This window comes from Macaca mulatta, chromosome 3 (assembly GCF_049350105.2).
Source record: "Macaca mulatta isolate MMU2019108-1 chromosome 3, T2T-MMU8v2.0, whole genome shotgun sequence".
Classification (NCBI taxonomy): Eukaryota; Metazoa; Chordata; class Mammalia; order Primates; family Cercopithecidae; genus Macaca; species Macaca mulatta.
In genome coordinates, this window is record NC_133408.1 from 90,032,582 (window position 1) to 90,056,860 (window position 24,279).

At 43.3% G+C, this 24,279-nt stretch overlaps 2 long non-coding RNA genes, 1 pseudogene and 2 gene segments (V, D, J or C); 4 read left to right on the top strand and 1 right to left on the bottom strand.

The window, feature by feature from the left end:
* The window catches only part of LOC144339866 (uncharacterized), a 28,064-nt gene extending 20,865 nt beyond the window's left edge, over window positions 1-7,199 (bottom strand). Inside the window, exon 1 of one of the 2 annotated variants that reach the window (XR_013415394.1) lies at window positions 6,264-7,199. This is a non-coding gene — a long non-coding RNA (uncharacterized LOC144339866). Of the gene's footprint in view, window positions 1-1,981; window positions 2,413-6,263 lie in introns of those variants that run through there. The other variant, XR_013415393.1, reaches the window with a different exon arrangement.
* LOC106997452 (T cell receptor gamma variable 4-like) lies at window positions 2,023-8,402 on the top strand. The segment is given in 3 exon segments: window positions 2,023-2,649; window positions 6,690-6,749; window positions 6,853-8,402. Coding segments are annotated over 3 exon segments (630 nt in total).
* Window positions 2,783-3,357, top strand: LOC106997418 (T cell receptor gamma variable 8 pseudogene; annotated as a pseudogene).
* A 997-nt stretch (window positions 8,403-9,399) lies between the features above and the next one.
* LOC144339867 (uncharacterized) lies at window positions 9,400-12,442 on the top strand. The gene is made up of 2 exons (XR_013415396.1): window positions 9,400-9,539; window positions 10,939-12,442. It is a non-coding gene; the product is annotated as an uncharacterized LOC144339867 (long non-coding RNA).
* Window positions 12,443-21,266: 8,824 nt separating this feature from the next.
* Window positions 21,267-24,279, top strand: part of LOC720538 (T cell receptor gamma constant 1-like) — a 56,627-nt gene continuing 53,614 nt past the window's right edge. Inside the window, 1 exon segment of the C gene segment in view lies at window positions 21,267-21,490. Coding sequence covers window positions 21,445-21,490 — 46 coding nt within the window.

Genomic DNA, 24,279 nt, shown 5'->3' on the forward strand with positions numbered 1-24,279 from the left:
TTTCTGGATTTTCCGCTGTGTTCCATGAATCTTGTCATTCTAGTGCCAGTATTGTCCTCTCTTCAGCACAGTAGCTTTATAGTTCTTTTCACATTCTGATGAAGTTTCTCTCATTATTTTTTTGTTTTAAGAATTTTCTGTGCATTCTAGTGTGATCTCAATCCTCTCCCTTCCCATTTTTAGACTGTGAGACTTCTGTCCAGAAAGAGTTTTTCATGCTCCAAGGTAGGCAAACTCCCCGGCTTCACAAGGAGCCCTACTGGGTGCTGATTTCGTTGGGCACCAGATATCAGGGAAATCAGCCCCCAATATTTCAATGTAGGTTATTTTCTGTTTTCCCTAAGTGTCAGCCAGTCTGCGAAATAAAGAGAAAAAGTACAAAGAGAGAAATTCTACAGCTGGGCCACCGGGAGTGACATCACATATCGGCAGGTTCCATGATGCCCACCTGAGCCGCAAAGCCAGTAAATTTTTATTAGGGATTTCAAAAGGGGAGGGGTGTATGAATAGGGAGTAAGTCACAAAGATCACACGTTTCAAAGGGCAATAAAAGATCACAAGGGCAGAAGGGCAGAGCAAGATCACAAGGCCAGGGCAAAATTAGAATTACTGATGAGTTTCCATGTCCCACTGGGTACATTCTATCTTGATACTATCTTGATACTATCTTCCTTACCAGGAAACAGGAGTTGAGAGCAGAAAACTGGTCTGACTAGAATTCACCAGGCTGGAATTTCTCCAACCTAGTAAGCCTGAGGGCACTACAGGAGACAGGGCGTATTTCATCCCTTATCTTCAACCACATAAGACAGACACTCCTAGAGCGGTTGTCAATAGGCCTGCCCCTGGGAATACGTTCCTTCCCCAGGGTTATTCCTTGCTGGGAAAAGAATTCACGATATTTCTCCTATTTGCTTTCTGCAAGAAGAAAAATATGACTCTGTTCTGCCTGACACCACAGTCAGTCAGACCTTATGGTTATATCCCTTGTTCCCTGAAAATTGCTGTTATCCTGTAAGAACAGGTTGCCTAGATTTGATATTGTTCAAACACACATGTTTTACAAATGATTTGTACAGATAATGCAATCATCACAGGGTCCTGAGGTGACATACATCCTCAGCTTATGAAGATGATGGGATTAAGAGATTAAAGTATAGACAGGCATAGGAAATTATAAGAGTATTGATTGGGGAAGTGATAAATCTCCATGAAATCTTCACAATTTGTGTTCAAAGACTGCAGTAAAGACAGGCGTAAGAAATTATAAAAGTATTAATTTGGGGAACTGATAAATGTCCATGAAATCTTCACAATTTATGTTCTTCTGCTGCAGCTTCAGCTGGTCCCTCCATTCGGGGTCCCTGACTTCCCGCAACCAACTCTGAGAACTCAGCTTTCAGAGCTGCTCCTACGACAGCTTCATGTCCTGCACGTGTGGTCCAGAGGCAGAGGGAGACCAACCAGAGCCCCCTCCCTTTCTCATTCACAGCTGTGATGACAGCAGAAACTGAACTCTCTGAGCTAGGCCAACACAACAACAAAGAGGGACATTGTTCTACATCTCATTATGCATATTTTAAATGTGTGTCTCTATATACTTCTTAGAGAGGAGGTGAAAATCTGTGTATGCCCTAGTGAATTTTCACAATTATATTACTGTACTTGTTTTGTCCCCTATATTTCCATCTGTGAATCCAGGTGCACTGCAGATCTCAGTTCACTTTCTGAGGGTAGGGCTGCCCAACAAAACAGACAATACCCAGGGAATTTGGAAGTTCAGGCAAATAACAAGTTTTTGGTTTATGTATGTTCCAAATATTGCATAACATGGCACCCTGAACTACTTAAACAACAACAACAACAACAACAACAACTCATGCACCTACTTCAATGAACAAAAATCCTCTAATAAAGAGATCACACCCACAGGATCACAGACACCCCTTCCCCACCTCCACCCCCCGACACACCCATTTACCTTACAGGAGAGTCCAAACCCACCAACATACATGATCCTCAGTCCTTTTAATAAAGCACGTTCAACCCTTCTCAGAGTGGCCTTGGGTGGTTGCCTCCAAGTGCCGTGCAGAGGCAAAAAGGAAGGCAGTTCAGGGCCCTAATCAGAGGCTTCCTGGCAGGACAAGGTCCTGGCATCAGCATTTGCTGCTGCAACTCTGAAGTGCAGGGTGCGAGCCTACTGTGGGACTGCCCCCTCCGAGGGCTGAGCCGGCTGACTCCAGGGTCAGCTTCCTGGACATTTGCAGTGCCTCTGCTGCAGGCTTGAGCTCTCCATGCCCCTGGCTGTCTTCTGCAGACGGCCTGCTCTCAGCTGCCACAGAGGGCGCTGGAGAACGGGCCTGAGCAGAGAAGCAGGAGCTCCTCTGCAGGTCCTCCCAGCACCACCCCTCTGAGAGGAAGGTTTGGGAGTCCCGCAAGGTAGATCCTCAGTCACTTCTCTCTGCCTGTGACTCAAGAAGACCAGCTCCCCCCACTGCCGTCTGTGCCAGAGATCACTTCCTTGTTGAGTAGAACCTGAGTTTTGAGAGGGTCTTCTGCTCCTCTTCATCTGGTCCCTTTCCCTCCACAACCCCAGAGAGGAAGGCATGCGGTGGACCCTAGCCGTGCTTCTAGCTTTCCTGTCTCCTGGTAAGTGTGCTGCCTACAGAGAGGCTCACGGGTTTTGTTTTGGTTTGGTTTGGTTTGGTTTTTTTCTTCTTTTGCAAAGGATGCCCTACTAAGAAATGCCTCATTATATTCTGCCAGTCACATATCTACTAACTTGGAAGCAAGAAGAAAGTCAGGCACCAGGGGGTCAGGGTCATCTGTTGTTATCACCTGTGATCTTCCTGTAGAAAATACCTTCTGCATCCACTGGTACCAACACCAGGAGGAGAAGGCCCCACAGCATCTTCTGTGCTATGACCCCTTCACTCCAGGGATGTGTTGGAATCAGGAGTCAGCCTAGGAAAGCATGATAATTATGGAAGTACAAGGATAAGTCAGAAATTTATACCTCTAAAACTAAATGAAAGTGACTCTGGGGTCTATTACTGTGCCAACTGGGACAGGCACAGTGATTCATACTTGCCCTACACCACACTGAAAATCTGCCTTGTGGCTGCTTCTGGTACACAAGGTAGAAATGACCCATCTCATTTCTTGCCACCAAATTTACTGTATTCTGTACAAAGAGAAACACAGCTTAACTCCTGATCTCCCCACTGATATCACACTCCCCTGGCAGCTGCACCCTGTTCTCCTCCCTCCCCCAGGACTTTCCTGAAGACCAAGCTGCCATCTCCAGGCCTCAGCCAAGCATCCTGGCTGAGAGCAAGGTTCTTTCAGCTCTCCTAGGACATGGGGGAGGCCTGCTCATTCTGCTTCCTAGGACAGACAGGTACACCTAGGGTCCAGTTGTGAAGTGAGATACTTTGGACAGCAAACGGAAAGGGTATTTATACTGAATCATATATCCAGAGATCACAGCCCAGAGTGTTGCTTATTCCTTATGCATATAACAATATAAGCAATACTGTAATTACCACTAAAACACTAGGCCTAGATATGCAGTTGAACATTCTCTCCCTCTAACTTCCTTTAATTTTTCCTCTCTCTACTTTCCTGGTTACTTGCTGTTTTTCTACACGTCCCTTTTTCTGCCCTCCTCTCCCTCCCTCCCTAGTTCCCTTCCTAGCTTGCTTGCCTGCCTGCCTTCCTCCCTTCCTTCCTTCCTTCCTTCCTTCCTTCCTTCCTTCCTTCCTTCCTTCCTTCTCTTCCTCCCTCCCTTCCTTCCTTCCTTTTTTCCTTTCTTCCTTTTCTCTCTCTTTCTTTTTTGGGCACACAATCAGAATACAGAATAATTCTCTATATGTTCATGCCAACTTTGATATAGCTAGTTTATTCGTTCAGTTTTCATTTTTATATTTTGGAAATCTGTTGTATTATTTTGATTTGTGTATGTAAAGCCTTTACAGGGAACTGAAGTCAAAATTATAAAACAAGATCAATTTCGAGACTTTAGCTTCTATTCTAGAATTCTCTTTTCTGTATCTCACCCTGTGGGTAACAATATCTTTATTAGTTCAGTTGAACTTTTTCACTTTTTCTCATTTATTCAGAAGTCTATCACTATTACAGAAATTCATCTTTTGCTTGTCATATGTGCAGTATGCATTGTTTCTATTTGAATGGCATATTTATGTTTTTGTTCTGATATTCTGCTTTTATACATCTCAATCAATCTTTTAGTTTCTGATGTCTGCATTTTGTGTCTTACTTGGAAGGGTGAACATAATTCAGAAGTATGCATAAAGAAATCTGTATCATTTCATTAATATTTTATTCATTTATTACTTGATATTGATATCATGATCTATCTGGAATTTTTATACAATGATTACTATAGTAATAATAATATTGATGATAAATATGGGTACTGACTTTCTGGTAGTTACTGTACTAAGCACATTACATGTATATTTTATTTAATCTTCACAGAAACCTTATTGACGGGTTTAAGTACCATTGAATATAGCATATGAGAAATTGAGGGGTTACCTAACATTACCTAAGTCATATACTTTAATTTGATAGTGATTTCAATCCAAGCTCTGGGGTTCAGAAAATGAGATTTGTTCATCCAATTTGACTTGTCTTATCTTTATGAATACTAGCATTATTTTACAACTTTATAGGCCATTTATACTTCTTCTTTTGTGAATTGCCTTTTCATACTCTTTGCCTATTCTTCTGTTGGGGTATTAATTTTTTCTTATTTGTTTGTAAGAATTAATATACACCATTTCCTAGATATTGATCCTTTATCAAATGTGTTGAAAATATTTCTCGTCATTTGCTTTCATTTATTTTCAGCACCTTTTGGTGAACTGAACTTTCTATATTACTTTTAATAAAATCTATCAACTTTTCTAGGGTCTGTATTATGATGTCAGGCTCAGAGAGACCAATGTCACCTACAATTAGTGTGCAATTCATCATCGTTTAAGTCTGATTTCCTGTTTTCAGTTTTATTACAAGTAAATCTCTAACTTTTTAAGTTAGCCACCCAAGAATATTTGTTTCCATATGGTAAGTCAATTCCCAAAGGAGAACATAGTAAATAATCAAGTATTTCCTTGTGGATATTAACATACAACTTTAGGACATGATAAAATATTACATACATGTGACTCTCTTTCTGGACTTTCCACTGTGTTCCATGAATCTTTTCAGTTTAGTGCCTCTCTTCAGCACTGTAGTTTTATAGTTCATTTTATAATCCAGTGGAGATTGTTTCTCTCATTACTTTTTTGTTTTAAGGATTTTCTGTGCATTCTAATGTGATGGCAGTTCTCTCCCTTCTCATTTTTAAACCATGAGAGTTCTATCCCAGGCAGGATTTTCCTGGCTCCAAGGCAGGTGAGCTTCCCTCCTTCACAAGGACCCCGATGACTCAGCTTTCAGAGCTGCTCCTGTGGCAGCCTCAAGTCCTGTACATGCGGTCGAGAGGCAGAGTGAGACCAACCAGAGTCCTCTGCCTTTCTCATTCCCAGCTGTGATGTCAGCAGAAACTGAACTCTCTGAGCTGGGTCAAAACAGCAACCAAAAGGGACGTTGTTCTACATTTTATGAATATCTTAAACATGTGTCTAAATTTTTTTTTTTTTTACAGAAGAGGAGAAAATCTGTGTATGCACTACTGAATTTTCACAATTATTTTACTATACTTGTTTTATCACCTATATCTCCATCTATGAATCCAGGTGCACTGCAGACATCGGTCAGCTTTCTGAGGGTACGGTTGCTAGGTAAAATATGCAATACTCAGGAAATTTGGAAGTTCAGTTCAATAACAAGTTTTTAGCTTAAGTATGTACCAAATATTGCATGACATGGCACCCTGTATTACTTTAAAAAAAGAAACAACTCACACTTCTACTTGAATGAATGGAAATCCTCTAATAAAGAGATCACACACACGGGCACACATTCCCAACACACACACACACATACACACACACACAAACTCACACAGGATCACACATACACCCGTCCCACCCCCACACATCCATTTACCTTAGAGGAGAGTCCAAGACCCACCAACATGCCTGACCCTCAGTCCTGTTAATAAAGCAGGTTCAGACCTTCTCAGAATGCCCCTCAGTGTTGCCTCCAGTGTCCTTGCAGACGTGAAAAGGATGGTGGTTTAGGGCCCTAATCAGAAGCTTCCCCGCAGAATGAGGGCCGGGCAGTGGACTTACCTGCTGTAACTCTGAAGTGCTGGGTGTGAGCCTGCTGTGAGACTGCCCGCTTCAAGGCCTGAGACTGTTACCTCCAGGGTCAGCTTCGCCACATCTGCACTCTCTCTGCAGCAGGCCTGAGCTCTCCACGCTCCGGGCTCTCTCCTGCAGAGGGCGTGCTCTCAGCTGCCACAAGAGGGCGCAGGAGAATGGACCTGAGCAGAGAGGCAGGAGCTCCTCTGCGGGGTCCTCCCAGGCACCACCCTTGCTGGGAGGAAGGCTTGGGAGTCCCCTAAGACAGATCCTCAGTCACTTCTCTCTGCCTGTGTCTCAGGAAGACCAGCTCCTCCTACTGTCTTCTGTGCTAGGGATCACTTCCTTGTTGAGTGGGACCTGAGTTTTGAGAGGATCTTCTGCTCCTCTTCATCTGATCCCTTTCCTTCCAAGGCCCAAGAGAGGAAGGCATGTGGTGGGCCCCAGTCCTGCTTCTAGCTCTCCTGTCTCCTGGTGAGTGTGCTGCCTATAGAGAGGTTTTGTTTTGTTTTCTTCTTTTGCAAGGGGTGCCATACTAAGGAATGCCTTATTATATTTTGTGTTGCCTCCATTACAGCCAGTCAGAAATCTTCCAATTTGGAAGGGAGAACAAAGTCAGTCACCAGGCCAACTGGGTCATCTGCTGAAATCACCTGTGATCTTCCTGAAGTCAGTAGCTTCTACATCCACTGGTACCTACACCAGGTGGGGAAGGCCCCACAGCGTCTTCTGTACTATGACACCTCCAACTCCAGGGTTGTGTTGGAATCAGGAATCAGTCCAGGAAAGTATGATAGTTATGGAAGCACAAGGAACAACTTGAGATTGAGACTGCGAAATCTAATTGAAAATGATTCTGGGGTCTATTACTGTGCCAACTGGGACAGGCACAGTGATTCAGACCTGCTGAACACCACACTGAAAATCTGCCGTGTGGCTGCTTCTAGTACACAAGACAGAACCACCCCCTCTCATTTCCTGCCACCAAATTTACTGTATGCTGAACAAGAGAAACACAGCTTAACTCCTGATCTCCCCTACAGGATTACACTCCCCTGGCAGCAGCTGCCTCCTGTTCCCCACCCTCCCCCAGGACTTCCCTGAAGACCAAGCTGCCATCTCAGCTAAGCCTCAGCGAAGCAGCCTGGCTGAGAGCAAGGTTCTTTAGTTCTCCTAGGACGTGGGGGAGGCCCACTCACTCTGCTGCCTAGGACAGACAGGTACACCTAGGGTCCAGCTGTGAAGCAAGATATTTTGGACAGCAAATGGGAAGGGTATTTATACTGAATCGTGTATCCCATGATCCAGAGATCACAGCTGAGAGTGGTGCTTATTCCTTATGTCTATAACAATATAAGTAATGCCATAATTACCACTAAAACACCAGGCCTAGATATACAGTTGAACATTCTCTCCCTCTGCCTTCCCTTTTATTCTCTCTCTCTTCTTTCTTTCTTCTTTGGTTGCTTTTATTATTTTTCTCACTCTCCCTTCCTCCTTCCATCCCTCCATCCCTCCCTCCCTCCTTCATTCCTTCCTTCCCTCCCTTCCTCCCTTTTTCCTTCCATCCATTCTCCTTCCTTTTTTTCCTTCCTTTCTTCTTTGCTTTTATCTCTCCTTCTTTCCTTTTTGGGTACATAATCAAACTACTTTTTCCACAAAATCATTTGAAATAATTTTTCTCTATTTGTTCATGCCAACATTGATACAGCTACTTTAATTGTTCAGTTTTCATTTTTATATTTTGGAAGTTTGTTGTATTACTTTGTTTTGTTTCGTCTTTGTTTTGTATATATAAAACATTTACATGGAGCTGAAGTTAAAATTATAAAAGAAGATTCATTTGAAGATTTTAACTTCCGTTGTAGATTCCTCGTTCCTCTTTTCTCCCTCACCCTATAGGTAACAATATTTTTATCAGTTCATTTGAGCCTTTTCATTCTGTTTTTCATAGCAGAGTATGTATTGTTTCTATTTCAATGCCATATTTATGTTTTCGTTCTGATATTCGATTTGGGTTTTTATACATTTTAATCAATCTTTTATTTTCGCGTGTCTGGATTTTGTGTCTGACTTCTAAAGGTGCACATACTTCATAAGTGTGCATAAAGAAATCTATATCATGTATTTGAATGTTTTTATGCATTGATTATTTAATGATGGCATCATTGATCTATCAGGAATTTTTATACAATAATTACTGTGTTAGTAATAATAATACTGGCCAGGCCCAGTGGCTCATCCTGTAATCCCGGCATTTGGGTAGTCCGGTTGTTAGGATCACTTGAGGCCAGGAGATTGCGACCAGTTTAGCCAACATGGTGCTGGCACCAGCTGCACCCTGTTCTCTACCCCACCCTCATGAGTTACCTAAAGTCTAAACTACAATCTCCCAGCTGTGTCAGCCATGCAGCCTGGCTTACAGCGAAGTTCTTTCAGCTCTTCTAGGGGCTGATGGAGACCCATTCCTTCTGCTTCCTAAGACAGACAAGTTCCTCATGGACTGATCTGTAGAGGGATACATTTAGGAAACTCTATAGGAAGACCAGCTGCTCTCAAGCATTTATCCAATTATTGTCTATAGATCATGGCTGAAATAGTGCTTATTCACTGCTCAGGATAAATGTTGGAATAACAACTTTGCACTTCAATAAGACACCTAACATGTATCAGATCTGCTATCTTTTGAACAAACTGATATTTTTGTTGACATATCAAATCATAGTATTATTGGTTTGCATGAGAATGGGTAAAAAAGTGATTGTCATAGATATGCCAACCTACAAATCATATCACAGGTTTTGAACCATCGCAAGCATCCCTGCTGTAATGTGAGCATCTGAAGGATCTGACGCTTGCCTTGCAGCAGAATTCACTCCATCTCCCCTCTGGATATTAGACTGATAATTTGGATCAGGTCTCAGCATGGGCCATTGGGGAAGACTACAGCCCTGCTGAGCGATGGAAGGATTATCCACTCAAGGAGTTCACACATCCTGGCCGACATGGAGAACATGACTAGAACTAGATTTGGAGGGTGCTCGCTGGTGGATTGTGGAATGTAAGCCTGAAGAAGCAGAGTTTAATCCTACAGAGGTATTTTCATAATCTATTACCCTGACAGGGCTCCTGGTGTTGGTCCTTAGACACTCCTGGGATGGCTCCATGGAAACATGCAGGAAACCTTGGTCACGTGACATGATACGGAGATGTCAGAGTTGCCTGGACGGAGTTATGGAGGAAGGCATGAAAAGACTTCGAGAGGTAGGCATGCTAGAGTGGACTTTCCCACTAAACCTGAGAACTCACTGGATAACTGTATTCCCTGCGAGAACCCAGAGAACCCTCTGAATTAGGAAGACAAGGCATGTTCTGAAATAGGAGGCATCAGCATTCTTGAGAGTCTCGGTGGACGCTGTGCCCTGTGGGGATGACTATAGGAGATGCTGTTAAGGAATTAGCTCCCTAGAGTCAATGGAAATGATGTGATTTCAAAATAAGAGTCCAAATGGGCAGAATTAGTGTGAGAAGACGTAAAGCCAGAAAAGCAGCCAAGGAGCTCTGTTCAACAGAAATCTGGGGTGACAACTAATAAACCACAGTGTTCCTAAGGGTAAGGAAATTGGGCTACCACAATGGTATTCCACATATATTTTCCATATATACATGTATATACATATCTCATCTATATATGTAATTGGAACATATTAAGAGAAGATGAATGAAAGAATGATGTCAGCTCCTCCCATTCTCCAACTCAGAGTCCTTTGAATGAAGGGGGAGGCAGATTGTCTTGAGGGAGAACCTTGTAATGTTCTAGCAAGTATATATGGTAGTGATTCTCTGAGCCTTTTCCCGCAAAAGATGGAAGACCAATTACCTGAGAAATTTATACATCTAGGGAAGGAGAATAACCAGGTCTTTCAAGGCTGTTGGAGACAGCATCTGAGCTAACTTTGATACCAAGAAACCCATATTGTCAACGTGGTCCCCCATTAGAGTGAGGACTCATAGAAGCTCCCACTCTAATGTTAGTTTTAAAGGCCCAAGTCTATCTAAAAGTGCAATCCCATAGGTGGATGGACTGACTGTGGTGTCTACCCTGTGTCTGAGAATATCAGAGTGGATGTGATGAATGGACATAAAACAAGGAGGCTGCCCTCCACTCCTGGATAGTCCAGGCAGGCTACATTCCTTTATTCCATTTGGAACCCGTATGGCTTATTCTCTTTCACTGACTGGAGCTCACACTCTGGCTATTGCAACCTGTCTTAAATCTTTTTCTTTTGAAAATGTCTTGACTTTGAGGCAGGTCTTAGAAAATGACTCTTCCTGTCTCAAAATGCAGTCCTTCATTCTAATTGGTGAATTGGAAGCACATGGCTAGTGTAAAGAATAAGAAAGTAATTAGGAAACAGCAGGAGAAGAAAGCAGGTAAGCAACACTTACTGTGAATAATTAATTTCTGTTTAGAAAATATCACAGCTGATGTGTCAAAGGCCCTAGTATGCAGGAATGAGATGAAACAAATGTGGTCATGAGGAAGAGGTTTCTGAATAATGACAGAGAAGCTTGAGAAATTCAGAGTCCAGAATACTGAAGGGGAGCAGTACTGGGTTCATGTGTATCTGGTTTCTCGTCTATTGGATCCTCTTTCTTCCAGAACCCTAAACCTTGAATCAGCCTGGCTCCTAGAAGAGTGTTTCTCAAAGTGAACTCCATGGACCACCTGAATCAGAAGCACGTGAGGCTTTTAATAATAATAATAATAAAGTACAGGTTCTGGGAAGCACCCAACACAATAAGACAGAATCTTGGAATGAAGGGTGAAAAGGTGTATTTTAAAATAACCTCCAGAGCTGATTCTTATTCAAACTGACTTTTGAAAACTGCTGCGCTGGTGGCAAGAAATCAAGGGACTGTCCTGAGCCTGACACATGAAGGTATTCTGGAAAGCTGCTCACGGGCTCCCTCGCAGCTCACCAAATCTACCTCACTCTAATCTCTCCCAACCCCTCAAACTGCTGCTTTGACAGATTCTCACACTTTTGCACGATAATCCCACAACCGCAGTTCCTTCTGGCTTCCTGTGACCTCAGGCAAGAAAAGGTTGTGTGCTAAATGAATCTGCTTTAACTTGCTCTCCTTCCTCGGGGATCACACCTTTTTAAGAAAGCCTGTCCCTTACTTTGAAGCATAAACATATTCTCGTTTTTATTCTCTCAATACCTTGAAGGTTTTCTTCTGCACATGTATTTGTTTGATCTACCTTTTGTGCGTGGGGTGGGAGTTAGGAATCTTAAAGTGGAGAGCCAGTTTCTCCCCAAATTACTGACCTAACCCATCTTTAACTCTCAGTTCAAGGCCACCTTTGTGATGGTGAAGTTTCCATATGCTCACTCAGCCCCTTCTGCTCTCTCTTCTTCTCCACTGTGCATGTTGGCTTGTACTTTTGCCAGTTTCTCTAAAGACACAGCCAGAGGTGGGGTGGCTGTGTGTGCACAACTTCAACTTTACATATGGGGCTGAGTCCCTATGTTGTGTATTCTTGTGCCAAGAGCACAATATGTTAATTACTATAGCTTTTAAAAAAAAATTAAGAGTTTTTCATAATCAAATTAAGGCATAATTTTATTGAAGAATAAACCCCTAATATATAGGTACACTTATTTATAACTATGAACCATGAACCAGAATAGAAATGCATCATGTATATTACAAAACATAGCAAAAATAAATAGGGGTAGGGAGGTGCAGATGTTGGTCAAAGGATATAAACCTGAAGTTCTATGATGAATAAGTTCTGGACATCTGGAATACAGCATGGTGACTATACTTAGTAATACTATATTGTACACTTGAAGCTTACTGAGAGTCAGTCTTAAGTGTTCTCACCATACAAACCCAAAGGTAATGATGTGAGATGATGACTGTATTAATTAGCTTGATTGTGGTAACCATTTCACAATGTATACATTGGCCAAAACATTATGTTGTATACCTGGAATATGTAATTTTATTTATCAATTATACCTCGATAAAGCTGAAATAGAGGATTACTAATTCCCACAAAATAGATTTAACAAAAAGTTTTATTCAACAAACAGTGCTATGAAGTTGTAAATTGGAAACAAAATTCAATTTAATCCACAGTCTTCTTATCAAAACCCTTCAGTGGCATTCCTCTTTCTGGTGTCCCAGTCTTGTCAATTTCACTAATAACTGTCATCCTGTGAACACCCAATTTATCCTACATGACAAAGTGACAAAGTCCGATTACATGAGTTCTCAGATTCTAGGATGGCCAGAAGAGCGCTGTCCTGGGTCAGATAAATCACGTGGAAGATGCAGAGGATGCGTGACTTTAAAGGTCCAGCCCTCAGTCGCTGGATCTTCATGCAGGGGCCGCCTCAGCCTGGATTTGCTCTTCCCCACCACTGCAGCCATACCCCAGGCTGGCTGAGGTCTGCTTCCACCTGGGCAGTGATTGGATGACATGGGATGAGGGGACACACCTCTCCCTCACTCAGCATCGCATTTCTCTTTCCCTGGAGATCTGGGATCTTGGTCAGCATCCTTAAAAAGCCACCCAAGGGCTTGAGAAGGCAAGCCCTCCTACATCTTGACTGCGTTTTGCCCAAGATTTTTCCCGTTATTATTTTAAACATATGTCTAATTTAGACAAATAGAACCTGCAAGTGCTACATGGAGAAGAGCACAGGCCCACCTAATTGGGAAGACAAGTAGAGGAAAGGAAAGCAAATGCCACCAGACAGAATGTGTGGCTGCAGGTTTACTGCAGATGCTATTAGAATCTATGGTTGGGCTGGGTGCAGTGGTTCACACCTGTAATCCCAGCACTTTGGGAGGCCAAGGTGGGCAGATCACCTGAGGTCAGGAGTTCAAGACCAGTCTGGCCAACATGGCGAAATCCCATCTCTACCAAAAATACAAAAGTTAGCAAGGTGTGGTGGCACGCACCTGTAATCCCAGTTAGTCGGGAGGCTGAGGCAGGAGAATCGCTTGAACCCAGGAGGTGGAAGTTACAATGAGCGGAGATCACACCACTGTACTCCAGCCTGAGCTAAAGAATGAGACCCTGTCTCAAAGAAACAAACAAACAAACAAAATATATGGTTGGCTGTTGCTAACATATATAATGATCGCAATTGAATTAAAACGGTTAAAACAGCAATGAAGAGAAACATAGTTTTGAACACTGACAACACAAAATAACTTATCCATGTAACCAAAAGCTACCTATTGCCCCCAAACTATTGAAATAAACAAACAAAAAAATTAGAAAATGGAAACTTTACAAAAATTATTCTCACTAATGAGGTTGTCCAAAAGTCAACCAAATTTATTATAGAATAGTAATAACCAAGCTTGTGCATAAATCAGTGATGGCGTAAGTATCCTGTAAGCATTACTGAAGTTTTTTTTTTTTTTTTCCTATTAAATTTACCTTCAAGATAAGACTTCAGGATGAGGCTTTACACTGCACTTCATTATGCAATGCCATGTTGACTTGGTATATTACCTCAGATGTGACTCTAACATGGTTTGATTTGTTATGACGAGACTAAAGTGAAACATATCACTGTTTTCATGTGCATATTGCACCTTATAAGCACAAGGTACAATAAATAGCCAATTTGAATATGGAAAACAAAGGTAGTGGTTATAAATTTTTTCTCCTCCAAAATAATATTTTTCTTACTGCTAAAAATATCTAAAAAATAGAGAAATATTAAAGACAAACAATTTGCCCATTTTCATAGCTCACTGTCTGTATTTTGCACTTTCTACCTGTCGTTTCCCTGTGTTGACATGTTCTGACCATAGTTGTCACTTTCTTTTCCATTAGTCTAGCCCACCACTGGGCTAGAGGTCTACAGAGGGTATAAATGATAGCCCCAGAATATCCCTCTGTCAAAATGTTCTGCTTGCTTTGTATTTGACCACCTTCTCACCAACTCTGCACAACCCTAAGCCCTGCATGTGAGAATGCTGAAAACTGGAATCATGACTTTCAGTTTTTGCCACAGGAGGGAAACTCAGGAACTGGGTTTGGTCGTGGGAGCCCAGGGACTCACAACTTCCCTTCCCAAGTCAGACCCCTTTTCTTGCCATGCCCACAGCCTTCCCCTCATGGCCATCTCTTTGACTACTCAGGAGGTCCTGGGTATCATTAGCAAAGCTGAAAATTGACCTTCATTTCAGTAGGAAGTCAAGGCTGGGTCTATTTCTCCAAGCCTCTGGCAGATGTGTCCTTCCCAACGCCCTGTCTTCACCATTTCCAAGGACATGCCACTGGCAGAGAATGAGCTAGTCCTGCCTCCAGGCCCTCTCTGTCTGCTGGTTTGACTTAGCCTTCTTCTTTTGGACACACACACACACACACACGCATGCACACACACCCACACCTGGTTCTTGAAAACTGCATTAGTCCCTATAATTTTTACTTTGTGCAAACCCCAGAGATCATTTACTGGAACCCATCCAGTTTCCAGGTGCAATAACAACACCCCACATTTCCTGAGCATGGTCTATGCAGCTGGGACTGTGCTGTGTGCTCTGCTCACATTCTCCTGTTTACTCTCCACGTGGCCCCATGACACCCCTCTTTACAGATGAGGGAAAACAGGTGAAATAACTTGCCCAAGACTACACAGCTATCATGTTATTTTAGGGCACTGAAAAACTCCTTCTACTAGGACCTCTGGGTGCGATGCTCTGAAGCTGGCTCAGACGTGGGCATTGGTTTTTGTCAGGGATTGCTGTTTTTTGTTTGTCCCTTCCTCTGGAGCAAGCAGCACACGCATTGTTCTCTGAGTATAGGATGGTTACATGAAACAGGAGGTTTGTCACCAGTCAGGCCTGGCTTCTGTCCCAACTCTGATTCTCCTTAGGTGTTACAGCCTTGGAAAAGCTACTTTAAAAAACAGCCTTACTCCTTCATTTCTAAATTGGAGATAACATTTATCCTATAGAGTTATTTAAGGATTTAATAAAGCAATGACCATAAACCAATTAGTGCAGTCCAAGAGTTTCGCTAATTATACCATCAACACTCTTTAAGCCTTTTTTAGAACTCTAGCTATTGGTCCTCTCACCCTTCATCTTGTGGTCAGATTTCTGTCTCTCCTCTGGGACTTCTTTCTTCCTCCCCCATTTCTCTCATTGGTTACCTCCTTGCACCACAAGGGAAACAGCAGTTCAGGCCCTAAGCTGGCTGTTACCATAACTCAGAAAAGTGTGGCTCAGGTCCACAGTTTGAAACAGGTCACTCTGGGCTCCTCTCCCCTGGTCAGGATCAGAGACGTGCTGGGCCGCCTTGCCTTCCTTTGGTCCATCCTGTTTCCAGGTCAGTCTCTTACCTAAGGACCTGTGGAGAGGTGGCGAGGCTTTGGGTCATCCCTACCTCACTGCTGTCTCCCTGACAGCTGGCTGGTGGCTCATCAGGCCGAAGCAGCTGGCCCATGTCCTGGGGCGCTAGGGAAACTCGGTCATCCTGCAGTGCTTGGTCTGCACCAGGATCAGCTACATCCACTGGTACCGGCAGCAGAAGGGCCAGGTCCCTGAGGGGCTCCACCAGCTGGCCATGTCCACGTTGGATGTGCAGTGGGATTCCATCTTGAAAGTAGATAAAATCACAGCCAAGGATGGCAGCAGCTGTACCCTGGCAGCGCTGAAGCTGGAGACAGGCATCGAGGGCATGAACTACTGCACTGCCTGGGACCTGAGCAGCCCTGCACGCCACCCCAGGCCTGCACAAAAAGGACTCTTCCTCCAAATCCAACAAGGCCTTGGGCATTTTCACTAACTCTTGGTCCCTTGGCTTTCCCTGGGGCATAGAAGCAAAAAAGTCCTGTCCCCTGTCCCTCACCTCCCCATCTATCCTGGAGGTCCCTTCCGCAGTCCCACTACGGACGAGGCTCTCAGCCTGTGCAGATTCAGTGATCTATCTCATTGAAAGGGGCCTGTTTAAAGATGTTCCCGTTCATTGTCTCTGAAGCCTTTGCAGGATGATCTGTGCACCTGAATCTGGGTGCCACTAGCCACATGTGGCTATTGAGCATGGGAAACATACCAAGTACAATAGTCCAAGCTGAGATGGGCTGTATGTCCAAAATCACATTTTGAAGATCTAGTGTTAAAAAATGAAATAATTTTATAATGATCAAACGTTGAAATGATTATATTTAGGTATCTTGGACTAAAACCAATAGCATTAAAACAAATTTTACCTGTTTCTCTTTACTTTGTTTAATGCAGCAACTAGAAAAATTTAAGTGTGTGACTCACCTTGGTGACTCACGTTTATTTCTATTGGACAGTACTGTTAGAGACTGATCATTTAAGAGTCTGACCATCTCCCCTGAAGAATGCACAAATCAAATATTTTGGAAGAGATTTCAAGGGTGGAGGGCTGGCTGAGATTTACCCCAAAATGGTTGAAAAGCTGAGACTGGAAGCCTACCCCTGTTTCCAGCTTCCAGGCTCTGGGCCCTGGGACTGTTACCATTTTGCAATAGAGTCAGCAATTAGAAGCATAGGAAACAAGATTGCGCACTCCTCAGTATGTTCATCGGTGGGCAGGCTGCACAGGAACTCATGTGCATAGACGGTTGCCATGGCAGGGTGAGCAATACTCCCTGGATGAGACACTGGGACTTTGCCTTCCACTTCTCCTTGAACAGGACCCCACTGTGGAGCATGTGTGTATCCCAAGCTTCTCTAGACTTTTGTTCTCCCATCTGACAAATGAGGGGGTTTAGCCAAATGTCTGCTAGGTTATGTGACTGTGATTTTTATATTAAAGCAAAGCCATACACATAAGATCACTCTGCCAACTACCTTCGTATAAAGCAGTCTTCTTTAACAGAAAATAAATGAAAGAAAACCTGTGTTACTGATCCTCCAGCACTAAACAGGAAACCCCACTGCCACTCTATGTGCAGAAGAAAAAGAAATTCTTTGAAGTCTAAGCTGAATTTAAATGCCTTTTCAAAGGAACGCTTAATATACTGTTGATGAGAATGTAAATTAGTACAACTTCTCTGGAAAGCAGTATGGACATTTCTCAAAGAACTAAAAACAGAACTACCATTCAATCCAGCAATCCCATGACTGGATATCCATCCAAAGGAAAAGAAATTATTATATTAGACCACATTCATACATTTATTATGGCACTGTTCATAATAGCAAGAATATGGAATCAGCCTAAATGTCCATCAGTGGATGACTAGATAAAGAAAATGTGGTACATATACACAGTGGAGTACTATTCATCCATAATAAATGTGGTATATACACATAATGGAATACTACTCATCCATACAAAAGAATGAAATCCTGTTTTTTGCAGAAACATGGAGGAAACTGGAGGCCACTATCAAAAGTGAAACAACTCAGCAATAGAAAGACAAATACTGGATATTCTCACTTGTAAGTGGTAGCTAAATAATGTGTACACATGGACATAGGGTATGGAATGAGACATTGGAGGCTTGTAAAGGTGGTGGGGGGCAGAAGGAGTACAGATGGAAATTAAGTAATTTCACATCACAATGCGTATTATCCAGGTGTGGGGTATACTAAAAGCCAAGACTTTACCACTATGCATTATATGTGTGTAACAAAATTGCACTTGTACCCCTTAAAGTTATACAAATAAAAACCAAAAACAAACACCTTTTCAATGGAAGATTGAAAGTTTATGTGTGACTTGATGACATTAGTAAAAAAGATGAATGAATGTAAAGTCCAAACAATTTTGAAGGAACTCAGTCCATCGCATTCCTTCACTCATTGTCCACCTCTCTCAACTTCTGTTTTTGTGCTAGAGATTGATAATTAAGACACGCCTTGCAGGCTGGGCACTGTGGCTCCTGTAATCCCAGCGTTTTGGGAGGCCGAGGCAGGAAGATCACCTGAGGTCGGGAGTTTGGCAGCAGCCTGACCAATATGGAGAAACTCCGTCTCTACTAAAAATACAACATTAGCCAGACGTGGAGACTCACGCCTGTAGTCCCAGCTACTTGGAAGGCTGAGGCAGGAGAATCGCTTGAACCCGGGAGGTAGAGGTTGGGGTGAGCCGAGATCGTGCCATTTGCACTGCAGCCTGGGCAACAAGAGTGAAACTCTGTCTCAAAAAAAAAAAAAAAAAAAAAAAGCAAAAGAAAAAAAGCCACGCCTTGGTTCTGAAACAGCCCAGTGTCTCCAACCTCAGTGAAGGCTCAGGTCACGGCTAAGGCCTTCCAACTTGTGTGAGAAGGACAGAGGCTGTACAGCAGTAAACTTTCATTCTGTTTTGGGGTTGCTCCTTCATTTCATTTTTCTAATTGTGCTGATAAAACTGAATGGGCACAGAGAGATGCCCCCTCTGCTACCTGCCCCCTCTCTCAGTGCTTGACTCCAAACAATAGCAAATTTGGTGAAATAGTGATTATCAGGGAGTGGCCAAATGGAGGAGCAAGCTCCCCAGTCACCTCCTTACAGAACAACATCTTTCATTTCCTCAAGAGGAGACTCTGCCGCTACAGTGAACCTTCACCACCAGAAACCTCCACCTTCACTCCTCACCAACACCTGCTCTACTCTTCTACTCTTCATGAACGCTGTGACCTTGAGCAAGGTCTTAAATTTCCTAGCCATCAGTTTCCTCATCTCCAAAACAGAGAAAAGAGCAATGTCCAAAATTGATCTCCCTCTGAATTATACCACTTGGTTTCAGCCTCAACCTCCAGGGTGATAGACTAGCTTAGAGACCAAGATTATATCTTTCTTAAGTGATCTCACCTTCAGAGGCATCATCACCAGACTTTTCAACTTTTATTTCTTAGAAATGGTCCCAAGTTATTTCCCTCTCATCGTCACTTGCTTTGGGGAGCCTCCCAGCTAGTCTGTCTGATCAAGACAAGAGCGTGACTGGTGCATTGCTGCGGTTGAGCTGGGGCAAGGTCACAGAAGACAGAGTGGGAGAGTATAACAGGAATCACCATCAGTTTCCAAGGGCTTGCTCCGTGTCAGGCACTGCCCTAAACACTCTACCTGGGCTAACGTTTATTCTTTGCAACATCCGGTAAGGTAGGCTGTGATTTTATTCTCATTCGATAGATGAGAAAAGAGAGGCAGAGAGAACTATTCAAAGAGCTCAGGCTTTGCAGCCCGACAGAATTAATCTTAAATCTGTCACCAACAAGCTGTTAAACCTTGACCTATTACCTGACCTGCTTTAAGTAGGGCCTTGTGAAGATTAGACTAAATTTGTGGGATTAAATATCATAATGGCTACAAAGTGCTTGACACATGAAAGGCATTCACTAAGTGTCCATTGCTTGGTAACTCTTTAAAAACTGTATTTTAAATGGTAATGTTTCATTAACATCAGAATGACAAAAAATACTACAATGGCCGTCCATTCCCTCATTCTACCCTTTCATCTATTCAACAAACACCTGCGAATAGAGAGATAAACAGCACATGATCTTACTCCCTTGGGAACTCTAACTGGAGTTCAGAATGAGAGAGAAATGGGTAAACAGGCCAAGGCTTGGGCAGGAGGTGCTAGGAGAGAGGAAGACACTAGGCGGCGCTAAGAGAAAGCAATTTGAAGCATCTCCATCCGGGACTTACTGGGTAAGGGAAGCTTCCTGGGGAAGACTGCCTGGGGCTGAGCCCAAAAGGATAAATAGGAATTAGCCAGGGAAAGTGGATTAGAAAGCAGTCCAAACACAAAAAACTGCAAGTCAATCCACAGAAGTGGGTCGTGGAATTCTAGGCAGAGAGTGACTGAATGAAGATGGAAGGACAGGGAGGCACTGGCCACATCACAGAGAGCCTCTTATCCTAAGAACTCTGGGCGTCATCTTCAGAGGCAAGGTAGAGCGAGGGAGGAATTTAGAGCAGGAAAATGACCAGGTCAGTCTAGTGGCCATGGGGAAGGTGGGTGGGAGGGGCCAAGATGGGACGCACGGAAGTGCGTGAGGTGGAGGCAGTGGTGAGCCAGGAAATGTTTAGGACGTAGAATCCTCAGGAATTGGAGTGTGGTGAATTAGTTAGAGGGGAGAATTGAGGCTGATACTCAGGTTCCCGGTCTGGGCAATGTGGGTGCATTGCTGCTGGTGAGCTGGGGCAAGGTCACATTATGTCCTAGGGGTAGTCATGTCATACAGGGAACTCGGAAGAAGATAAGGGTTGGGAGAAGGGAATGAGTTCACTCTAGCTATGAGCAGACTTGGTTTGAGATCCCGTGTCAGACGTACTTGAAAATGTCCCAGAGTTAGCTGGATATGGGTACAGACAGTTTTTGATTTAACTAAGGTCCAACTTAAGATTTTTTTTTACTTTATGATGGTGCAAAAGTGACATGCATTTGGTAGAAAACATAATTTGACCTTTGCTCTTTCCCCAGGACAGTGATATAAGGTTTTGATACTCTCTTGCGATGCTGGGCAGTGGCAGTGAGCCGCAGCTCCCAGTGTGTAAATTAAGAATGGAAATCTGGAGCACAGCAGCTTTTAAGGGGTGCATTGGGGGACAGCAGTTTGTAAAAATACCTTGGGACAGATTAAATGTCTTGGGTTAGAGAAAGAACAACAGACAGTAGGAAACTGTCATCGAGGAGAAGCAGGGATTCAGGAGACGTACATTATTCAGGTAGCTGAGGGAGGGGACAGGAACCTGAATCTTCAACAGAAGCAAACAAACTGGCATGGAGGGCCCAGCTCCATGAAGGTGACCAGAAGGGCCCCGTGCTGCAGGCTGTGTGGGTAGCGGAGCAGAGCTAAGCAGCTTGACGGATCAACATCTCTCCAGCTGGTTGAAGACAAGCTCTCAGAAGACAAGGCTGCATGTCACAGCCCCGACAACCAACGACACCAGCCTGACAACTTGCTGCGGTGGCCGCCGTGTGGTCTGAGGTGGTTGTCTGAACTATGTGGTCTGATTTCAGGCCTCAGACCTCGTAGGACTATCTTCACACAGACTGGAAGTGCTAACAGGTGGTGAGGACACCACTTTACAATGATGCAGGAGGCCCCATGTCACCCTCACCCATGGGAAGTTTGACTTGGTGGACTCAGCCAAGCCACAGGGGTCTAACGCTTCTTTGCGGTGATTCCAGGCTGCCCTGGCAGAGAGCACAGTGCCTGCAGACATGCTGTCACTGCTCCACGCGTCAACACTGGCAGTCCTTGGGGCTCGTAAGTAGTTTTGCTCCCCCAATCACTTTGGACTGATATTCTCTATTGTTATATATTTTTACAAATTCCAAATTCTTGGTTTATTTACTCCCTCCCACTTTTTCCCCCCAGTGTGTGTATATGGTGCAGGTCACCTAGAGCAACCTCAAATTTCCAGTACTAAAATGCTGTCAAAAACAGCCCGCCTGGAATGTGTGGTGTCTGGAGTAACAATTTCTGAAACATCTATATATTGGTATCGAGAAAGACCTGGTGAAGTCATACAGTTCCTGGTGTGCATTTTTTATGACGGCACTGTCAAAAAGGAATCCAGCATTCCATCGGGCAAATTTGAGGTGGATAGGATACCCAAAACGTCTACATCCACCCTCACCATTCACAATGTAGAGAAACAGGACATAGCTACCTACTATTGTGCCTTGTGGGAGGTGCACAGTAGCAGACAGTTAGAGCCATCCCATTCAATAAATGTTTATTAAGTCTTTGTTTATAATTATGAATTGGGAAGCCATAGTTACCACCAGTGTGCTTGTAAACAGTCTTCTAGCTAAACATTCATGTGGTGACTCTATGTGGAGTTGCCAAATTCTATATTTTCTCAAAGCAGAAGCTTTGCAGAAGTCTATACAAGTGACCAGCCTCATCTTTTTCAGGGTTCTACTCTCTCACCAACAGCTTTTCTAGGTCACCCATGTTTGTTTATCTGGTTTAACCTCTCCTACTCACTACATTGTTTTTCTGGCATAATATATACACATTTTTAGTGTGATTCTTTTGTACTAGTCAATATGCATTACATAAGTTTTCTCTGATCTTCCTATCTCTCTTGATTAAAAAATGGATATGACCTTAAATGGTATTCATTTTTCTGGAGGTTAACATGTAACAAATGCAGAATGATCTAACCGTGAGCAGGGCAGACTGCAATGACAAGTCTATCACATGCATGCCTTGAGTGGTGATGTTGGATTTTGTACAAAATTCATAAACACTTCCACTAATCAAGTCTAAATCAAAGTCCACTTTGGATTGGGGTTTGAGGAAAAATTCATTTTCTGCAACCTCCACCTCCTGGGTTCAAGGGATTCTCCTGCCTCAGCTTCCTGAGTAGCTGGGACTACAGGTGCATGCCACCACACCCAGCTAATTTTTTTGTATTTTTAATAGAGACAGGGTTTCACCATGTTGGCCAGGATGGTCTCAATCTCCTCCTGACCTCATAATCTGCCCGCCTCAGCCTTCCAAAGTGCTGGGATTACAGGCGTGAGCCACCGTGCCTGGTCATCCAACCATGAGTTTTTGATAGACTACTCTGAGCCAGGCATTATGCACAGCAGAAATTACAAGGCCCATATGCTCTGCAAAGGCCCGAGGTTGCTTCTGTTTAACCACTTTCTGCTACTGGGCTGCCATTCACCACTAAAATGACAGTCCTCAACTTGAATATAACTCATGACTGTAAATCTCTCATGAATTTTCGTTACTTCTAGTTCAACTCAGTCTTTGTAATTTATTATGGTTGATGGTGTTGTTTAATTTATGTTTTTGCCATGAAACCCTTTCTTGAAATGTGATCTTACAAATATAAAATAGAGAAAAGTAGATTTCCACTGGGAAAGAGTTGAGAGATGAATGATTCTTAGTCTCATCTTCTCAAATTTCTCTGATACTTTGATTTTTCAACAGCTCAATAATTATCTGAGTATACATATAATGTACAAAGTGGTCAAGACCTGGGCCTGTCATATCAGAAGTACATAGGTCCAAATGGGCCTCTGCTTACCACAGATAAGCTGTGTGGCAAGACCTTGGGTTTCTCTAGCCCCATTTCCTTACCTGTGAGGCAAAGGTCCTGTGGTTACCATATGGGTGGCTGCGAGAACTCCTGACATGATGCATATAAAGGATTTGGCCCAGTGCTTGGCATATTGTGACAGCCCAGTGTTATCTGACAAGAAAAAAAACTAGATACAACAACAACAAAAAAAACCAGCAAGCACACATATATAGTCATGTGTCCCTTAACGACAGGAATACATCCTAAGAAATGCATCCTTTGGCGATGTCCTTGTTGTGCAGATATTGTAGAGTGCCCTTAACACACACTTACATGATACAGCCTACTACACACCTAGGATATATGGTAGAGTTTATTGCTCCTAGGCTGCAAACCTGCACAGCATGTTGCTGTACTGAATGCTATACGCGATTGTAACACTGATAAGTATTTGTGTATTTAAACACAGCATAGAAAAGGTATAGTAAAAATACAGTATAAAAGAAAAATGCTACACGAGTATAGGGCAGTTTCATTATAATTTGTCCATCTTTGACTGAAACATCATTATTCAGCACATGACTGTGTATACAAGAAAACACACACACATCTTTTGTTTTGCTTTGTTTTGTTTTTTTGAGATGGAGTTCCGCTCTTGTTGCCCAAGCTGGAATGCAATGGTGTGATCTCGGCTCACTGCAACCTCCGCCTGCCAGGTTCAAGCGATTCTCTTGCCTCAGCCTCTCAAGTAGCTGGGATTACAGGCACGCGCTACCACGCCCGGCTAATTTTTTGTATCTTTAGTAGAGATGGGGTTTCACCATGTTGGCCAGGCTGGTCTCGAACTCCTGACCTTGTGATCCGCCCGCCTTGGCCTCACGAAGTGCTGAGATTACAGGCGTGAGCCACCATGCCTGGCCAATACACACATCTTTATATATCTAGGGCTTAGCCTACATCTATGATAGTGTGGCTATTACATTTTATAGAGAGAATAGCTACGTATGAAGAA